The following is an 8,923-nucleotide window of genomic DNA, read 5'->3' on the forward strand; positions in this document are numbered from 1 at the left end:
GTTCATGTTTAAGTGGCTATAGCATGAATAATAGTAAACTAAACAATATCCCAAATAAGCAGCTTGCTTTCTCTTTTTTTACATTTTAGGTGATGTATCTCCAATTCACATGAATCCTATTTCTCAATCCCAGTTTGTTCCTTTGGCAGAAATTCTTTGCTGTGCTATATCTGATATGAATGCAGCTCATGTTATTGTTACCCAGGAAACATTAATGGATCAGTTGGTGAAATATTATCCAGGTAATATGTTACTTTTTCCCTTCAGAAGCTAATAAATTGTAATTCTTATATTGCTGACAGTGCGTGCAAACATTCATTAACAATCTGCCTGAAGCTGGCAAAATGGAAGAATATAAATGAACAGATAATCACAAATTAATTTATACACCCACCCGCACTATCTCTGTAACTCTATGTACAGTTTGGTAAAATGTATTTTATTTTTGTATAGAATTCTTCCGACTAAGTATCACTTTATATTGAGAAATAGAAAGAAAATATATCAGTGGCTGTATGCTAAGGAGGGAGAGCACATGAAAATTGAAAGAGGTACTAAAAGAGGCCAAAAGGTAGAGGTGTGTGAAAGTATGGTTTTCCTAACTGGAGATCCTAAAGCTTTTAATCACCCTCTTTAATGGATGGAAACGTGATATTTGACTTACCTAGGGGGTGTGGGATTGGCTAAGAGGAATCCATGTAAAGGGTCTGTGGCCACAAATAAGATTGGCCTCAATTTCAGGTTTGGTGGCCAAACGTTTCTTTGCCCCAAAAAGGAAATTCTAAATTCATCACTCATTCTAAATGAGCATTACTCTTTAATCCTGCATGTCTGACAGGAGAGCAGCAATTTCCCCTGAGCTCCCAGGATCAGGAGCACCTAATTACAATTTTTTTTTTTAAAGCCCCATTCTGGTGTTGGGGTTCTCCTGAGACCTTTTCCACTCAGTTCCCCAAGAGTTCAGTCTGATTCCAGTCTTGTCACTCAGATTCCTTAATTTGGCATACAGCAAAGCTATGCTGAGTTGATCAGACTCAAGCATAGGAAGTGGGTATAGGGTGTATCACACATACAAAGTTACACAGAAAACCTCTTCCTCTATATACATTTACACATTACATTGCATTTATTATACACTGCATCATCCATTTGGGGATTGTCTTAGTCACTTTGTGGGAACTAATCGCTGTACAGCATGTTCTGTTCACCTGCTGTCCACGTTTGACTTTATTCTTTACCTTATCCTTACACTCCTGACTTTTGCTGTTCATGGTTATCATGTTCTCAGTAAATGGTTCCCTGCATGTTCCCCCCCCTTTATATTAGCTAGTTCAGACATTTTGTCTTTTATCTTATTTACTAAATCTTATCGTTTACTTAGCCTAAATATTCCATTTTCAGCCTGCTGATCTAGTTACTTCCCTAATCCTGTCTTCCAAGGCCTTGTCTACACTACAGGGGAAATAGCGTATATTCAATAGCATAACTCAAATCGACGTAGCTTAGACCTGCTTACCATGGGGTCCATGCTACATGATGTCGACGGGAGACGCTCTCCCGTTGACTCCCCCTACTCTTCTTGATCCGGTGGGGTACAGAGTCGACGGGAGAGTGATCTGTTGTCGATTTAGCGGGTCTTCACTAGACCCGCTAAATCAGTGGCTTTCAAACTTTTGTACTGGTGACCCCTTTCATATAGCAAGCCTCTGAGTGCGACACCCCCCCCCATAAATTAAAAACACTATTTTATATATTTAACACCATTATAAATGCTGGAGGCAAAGCGGGGTTTGGGGTGGAGTTTGACAGCTCACGACCCCTCATGTAATAACTTTGCGACCCCCTGAGGGGTCCCGACCCCCAATTTGAGAACCCGTGCGCCAAATCGACCGCCAATGTATCAATCGCCGCTCATCGATCCCCTGGTAAGTGTAGACAAGCCCCAAGAAAGGAGGCCTCCCCCATGTTTAATTACATGTGTCCAGCAGGGCCTACATCTGGTACTCCATGAAAGTTCCTTGGTCTGATACTTGTCATCTCTCCTGACCCTTAGTGCTCCTCTAGTCTTACTTAGTGTACAGGCTACTCTGATAATCCATCTTGCTTGTTTGCTTGTAATGCAAAAATTAGAGGTTTCTAACGATAGGCTTTTAGTGTGTCACCATAGATTGGGCTAGAGTCCTGCCAAGAACTTGAAATAATTTTAAATTGCATCACAACAGTCCCAGATATGATCTTAGCTCAGATGGAAATAACACTCTACATACTTGTAATAAATGAAGGGATATCTCACTCTGCAGACTGCCATAGATGGTACCGTTTTACTGGAAGCTTTCATTCTTACTAAGCAGGACTGCAGGGGCATGGAATTTATGAAAAACCTAGGATGGCCCCCCAGTTTTCAGTAGATTGTCAGGGACTGTGACCCATCATTGAAAAACATTGATAGAAATGGTAATTGGTAAATCCTAGTGGCAGTTGAAAACTTGGGTTTATTCGTATTTGATGAATTGAAGAAGAGAATTGCTATACCGGATTTAGTTGGGCATCCTATCTCCAACAATAGCCAGTACTACATTCGTCAGAGGAAGATGAAACGGTCCTATAAAGGACCATTGTGTAATAACGTGTCCATAGGGAACTCTTTGTAATTGCTGTCAGTTATGGGGTGGCTGCACAGTTTGTATCTCTTATAAATATTTTATCCTATTTAATGTAATGAGAATATCCTCAGTTACCTATACAAATGTTTAATCCTTTTAAAAACAACAACAAAATGTGCTAAATTATGTAGGTAGGAACTAGAATCCCAATACAATACTGATTTCCATGAGCATAGCTTGAGGGGACAAATGTTGCTGTTCCTAACACTTCAAAAGTTCCATATCATCATCCCCCCCCCCCCCCATGGTTCCTACTAAATACTGGAACAAATCCAACCGAGGTGTGGCTGCCCCTTTCCTGCCTCCTTTTCAAAAGTTGGCTTATCTCACTACTCAGGAGTTGGGGTTGATGAAGATGAACTGTTGTCTGCCCCTTGCATTTGTTGTTGGTGAATTTGAAAGATTGGCTAGTGTATCTTTTTCACTGCCCTCTATTGGAGAGAATTCATAATTGCTGTCATTTACTGGATGGCCTATATATAAGCCCCTTCATTTTCAGTTTAAACCAGTTTTTACCAAAAAAATTCCCAGGTTTTACAAGAAGTATTATTTATTTTTGTCTGATTTTCACCCTACTTTTGTATCATTCAAATATATAAAAAATAACTTGTTTTATTAGGAAACTACAATACATTGCATGAGATATATGTATTACGATAATACATTAGTATGTGTGTACATGCAAAGCTGCCTGTTGAAGTAAGGCTACGTATTCGTCTACAAGATACAGACAATAAACAAATAGGCATGCATGCAAGCTCTGAAGTATATGAGCATCTGAACATACTGATGAATCTCATGCCCACCACATACATATTTCAAGCTGCTAGCAGATAACGGTTTAAAGATTTCACACACTAAAATGGGAAGAAAATGAAAATCTGTATCAAAATACATTTCAGAACACAAGGAAGTACTTGAAAGTTTGAAAAAAACAAAAACAGGATGAAGTTGAGTATATGTGCTGCAAACGTTGTGGCCAAATTATTAAATAGAACTATTAGCCCTATAAATATTTATAAGTCTACAACAGTAAATTGTTTATTCAAATGAAAAGTTTTATTTGGGGAGTAGAGATATATTGTGTTCTTAAACTTAGAGGTGGCATTGTGTTTGGAGTTCTGTTTTAGTTCTGCAGCAAACTACATTGATGAATGGAATTCAAAGCATTAATCTACGGAATACTTTCCCTCCCATCTTTCCATCCACCAAAATAAACCCCAATATTTACCCAGAAAAATTAATAGTTTTTTGCACTGATATTCAACTGATTTTGTAGTTGTGGTAATAAATACTGATAAATTTATGGGAGAAAATAAATAATATAAAAACTGAAAGTGAAGGGTCCTACCTCTAGAAGAGCCCTTCATGTCCTTCACAGCTGCAAGAGGATTTCCGTTAGTTCTGTGCATAAACTCTGGATTTATGAAGCACCAGGTACTGAGTTCTATTCATAATTCTGCATCTGTGAAGTTTAGCTCACAGTTGTGACATCTCTGTCCTGTATGCTGCTGTAGGGTTTTGTTTAGTGTATTTTTTGCTGTTGGACAACTGTGTTACATTTTTTTTATTCTGGCTCTTAAAGTTGAACACAGTGATGTGTCTTTAAACCATTCAGTTAAGAATGGCATCACATGATCGAAACTGCGGGAGTTTTTATTGTTAAGATTGATTTTGTACTACTCAAATTCTTAGTATGTGAGTGGTCTTAGACTCTTTTGTAAACCCTTCATACGTAATCAGTATGCTCCTTGTACGTCTCAGTGACGTCCAAATTTGTTACATTTCAGTAAATTACCGTTCACTTCTAACTTTTCATGATTTTATGTATTAAATTATTTCTGATTGAAATACTTATATACTGTATCTTTATTATAGGTATAACAACTCCCTCACAAGAAATTCTATATAGTGTGCTTGGAACTCTAATTAGAGAAAGGAAGATATATCACACTGGAGAAGGCTACTTCATAGTGACCCCTCACACCTACTTTATCACAGATAATGTCATGAAAGACCATAAGAAGTTCCTGTTAGAGGATAATTGCCCTCTACTGCCATCCGCTTCTTACCTTGTAAGCATGGAGAGCTCTGCAGATCTAACAAAAGAAAATGTTCCTATGGTGTCTCATTGCAGATCCTGCCATTGTTTCCCTGCTCAGGCTACATTCAGGGAACAAAGATATCAGCAATTAATTAACCATGAACCTAATGGAAGAGGTCAAAAAGGCTCTGGTGAGTTGAAGCCCTCAGTTCAGAATCAGCCTCTCTCTACATTACTTGAGACTCATTCATGTGACACAACCAAGTCCTTAACTTCAATGAAAGAAAAAGAAAAATGTAAAAAGTTTGGCCTTAGTCTTTTCTGGCGTAGTAGCACATCTAAAAAAGAAAAACCTAAAAAAAAGTATTCTTCTTTTTCTGCCCAATTTCCTCCTGAAGAATGGCCAGTCAGGGATGAAGATAATTTAGATAACATTCCACGTGACATTGAACATGAAATCATCAAGCGTATTAACCCTGTGCTGACAGTAGATAACTTAGTTAAACACACAGTACTAATGAAGAAATTTGAGGAACAGAAAAAATATATTAGCAAAGGCACCTCAACCGAAATGTTGACAATTCAGCAAAAGCATATTTCAAAAGGGTCTGTTGTTAAAAAGCAAAGTAAAACAGCAAAGTATCACAGGAAAATTCAATCCAGTAAAGAAAAGCAAATAAGAAAAACCCAGAGAAAATCTCAAATCAATCAGGTAACGTCAGAAAATGACAAACAGGAAAAATATGCAGAGCGTCTGTCATCACAGGTTACAAATGAAGTTGTAGCTCATGAACAGCTACATGAGGATGGAACAGTTGTTAAATCCCATTTTATATATAAAAAGCAAATTAAGAATCCTTTTCAAGGTCTACCATGTAGAGAGAAACTTTCTACAAAAGGGCACAAAGGTCAGAAAAACAGTCAATTTAAGTCCAGGATTCAAAAGCAAGAAAGGAATTTTCAAAGGTCAAGGTCTTTGGATTCCTCAAGAACCTTTGACCATGAAGCCATACAATCAAATGCTGAAAAATGCAGTGACAAAGCCAAGCAAAACAAATCATCCCACGTTAACAATTCTTCCCTCCAAGCCATCAAAGGCCATTTCAGTGAATGCTGTAATTATCCACAATGCAGTACTTTACGAATAGATGATAAATGTCATTACTCCAGAGAGAGTAGCCTTTCTGACTATGTCTATAGAGGGGCAAACAAAAAACTTATTGGAGATATTCCAAAAACTCATTTCTCTTACATTGAAGATATGTTTGAGTTTAAGGAAGAAATAAAGTATCCCCTAAGTTCAAAAGATACCCATCAGTGTGACAAACCTGCCATCATATGTGAGCTACTAGATCAAACATCAGATCGTTTTCAGAATTTCAGTCTTTCTAATGATCCTGCTGATGCTAACCAGTTTAAACAATCTGAAGATGGTGCCACTCAAAGACTAAGGACTGACAAAAAGAATGAACTAATGTTTAGCAATACTACTACTAAATGGCCTGAGTCTGTTAACCCAGAAAAAAAAGGATTTATTGATGATCAGACTTTGTATCAAAAAGTAGATGATTATGATGTTTGCAGCTCGTTATATCTTGAGGAGGAGGATTACCCTGAATCATATCAACAGCAACTCAGCCACACTATTTCAGAAACAGGAGAATGCAGTAAGGGAATACAACAAATAAGCACTGAACTGTCTCTCAGAAACTGCGGTCTTAATAGTCATCCAGCTGAGTGCAATACTAATGTAAATCAATTAGATTCTTGTGGGCATGAAGGAAATGAATGTCATAGTCTTAGTGGGTCAATGGATAGCTCACAAGAGTGCCAGAAAATTGATCTTGCAGGAGAAAATTGTTTCCATGATCAGCTATCTCAGTTTGTTTACAAACATCATGACGAGGAAGTTGAACTTGCTGAACATGTTCAGGCTTCAGATATTGGTGTCAATATATTTGATTTCTGCAAAGCAAACGACGGTGACTCAGATGCTGAAACTTTGCCAAACACTCCCAATGAAATGAGAGAGAAATCAGCATGCTCGACACTGGGGCTGCAGATCATGGAAATGAGAAAAAAAATTGGAAAAAAGCAACAGCTTTTTAATAGTACACATACTACTGTTTCAGGGCCGAATGTCCAAAAAGAACCAAGTAACTTAGAAGGAACAGAAAACCAGAGCATTACAGGAGACAGCGGAATTGATTCTCCAAGGTAAGAACACAAATGTCAGTGATGTTCTTCTATTATAATAATAATAATCATCAGATTTAGGAAGAATTGCTGGAATAGATAACAATTGTATTGTCATGAAGAACTCCATTGCTAAAATGCACTACAGAAATACTTCCAACAAGATAGTGCTAAAGCGTCTCTGGTATAAACTACACTAACTAATATTGTATTTAACAATTTTGTTTCTCTGAGGCAGAAAAATATGATTCATTCTGTTTTACAGATTGGGGAATCAAGACGCAGAGAGATTAACCACTTAGGTAGGAGACACTGGCTTTGTGGTTAAACACGGGCCTGGTAATTTGGAGGCTTGGGTTTTGACATAGACCTTGCTGTGTGATGTTTGGTATGTCGCTTAATCTGTGTGTGCCACAGTTACTCCAGCTGAAAACTAGGGATAATAGTTACTTAAAATAGGTGTTTTGAGGTCTAATTAAATCTGGAAAATGTTATTCAGGCCAGTCGGAGTTGCAGATGGATTTTAAGTGTTCTGGGCTCTTGGCCCTGTGCTCGTTCCTTTATTGAGGCATCTGTAACCTTTAAGAGGCTATCCTCACTTTTCATAGTTTTTTGCAAATTCACCATAAAAGGTCTTGTGTGAAACAAGCTTGAGTTTCACATGCATGCCTGTGAAAAACGATCAGGCTTCCAAATGTTAATAAAAATTTGAAATTTTTGGAAGTTTGAAATTGGAGGAAACTAATTAATTGGCAAAACACTACGTTTAAATTTTTGAGAGAGAAATTCAGCCCCACTCTATAAGTAACATCAAGGTGTCATATGATTCATGACTCTTGACATGATGGCACTGAATGTAGAGAAGACTACTTCTTCTTCATATCCACTACCATTTTGAAAAGCTAGTATGCACTAAGGACCAAATCCTGCAGTTCTTCTTTAGGCAAACTTCCTAATGAAATCAGCATGTGTTTTTGCCTGAGTAGGGACTATAGCATTTGGCCCTGTGTTCTTTTGGCACATTTTTGGCTTATTAGCTGAGTATTGATAGTTTCAATTCTTAGTGGGTACTCTGATAACCCAGAAATATCTATGTGGCACTAAAAACTAAATAAACTGTTTTATTTTTAGAACACAAAGTCTTACATCTAATAATTCAGCCATTTTGGATGGACTGAAAAGAAGACGAAGTTTCCTACAGAACTTTGAAGGCAAAAATAACAGTGCAAGGAGCGGAAGGATGCTTACACAAAATACATTGTTGCAGTTAACTCCAGTCATGAATGTTTAAGTTTCTTTTCTTACAGAGCTTTGTGAATTCTTTCCTTTGTATAATGTAAATAGCATTACTGTAAATTTTTTAAACAATCAAATACATAAAGATGCATCTAAATCCATGTCTGTTCTTTCAACTTGTATGAACTAGGGCTGTCAAGCGATTAAAAAATTTAATCTTGATTAATTTAATTAAATATTTTTGGGGGTTTTTTAGATTTTCAAATATATCTCAATTACAACATAGAATACAAAGTGTACAGTTCTCACTTTATATTTATTTTTGATTACAAATATTTGCCATGTAAAAAACAAATAGTTTTTTTTTTCAGTTCATCTCAGACAAGTGCGGTAGTTCAATCTCTTTATCATGAAAGTTGAACTTACAAATGGAGAATTATGTACAAAAAAACCCTGCATTCAAAAATAAAACAATGTAAAACTTTAGAGCCTACAAGTCCACTCAGTCCTACTTTAGCCAGTTGCTCAGACAAATAAGTTTGGTTACATTTCCGGGAGATAATGCTGCCTGCTTCTTATTTACAATGTCACCTGAAAGTGAGAACAGGTGTTTACATGGCACTTTTGTAGCCGGCATTGCAAGGTATTTATGTGCCAGATATACTAAACATTTGTATGCCCCTTCATGCTTCAGCCACTATTCCAGACAACATGCTTCCATGCTGATGATGCTCATTTAAAAAAAAAAAAATGCATTAATTAGATTTGTGACTGAACTCCTTGG

General features: G+C 37.1%; 1 protein-coding gene across 2 annotated transcripts in view; it reads left to right on the forward strand.

Annotated features, from left to right (window-relative positions):
* Positions 1-8,381, forward strand: part of STOX1 (storkhead box 1) — a 33,412-nt gene extending 25,031 nt beyond the window's left edge. Inside the window, exons 2-4 of one of the 2 annotated variants that reach the window (XM_084635019.1) lie at positions 90-242; positions 4,542-6,924; positions 8,035-8,381. In XM_084635019.1, coding sequence (XP_084491145.1) covers positions 90-242; positions 4,542-6,924; positions 8,035-8,194 — 2,696 coding nt within the window. In that variant the 3' untranslated portion in view covers positions 8,195-8,381. The remainder of the gene's footprint in view (positions 1-89; positions 243-4,541; positions 6,925-8,034) is intronic. The other variant, XM_084635020.1, reaches the window with a different exon arrangement.
* Positions 8,382-8,923: the final 542 nt, after the last annotated feature.

The sequence above is a fragment of the Lepidochelys olivacea genome (genome assembly GCF_965140295.1).
Source record: "Lepidochelys olivacea isolate rLepOli2 genome assembly, chromosome: 7".
Lineage (NCBI taxonomy): Eukaryota > Metazoa > Chordata > Testudines > Cheloniidae > Lepidochelys > Lepidochelys olivacea.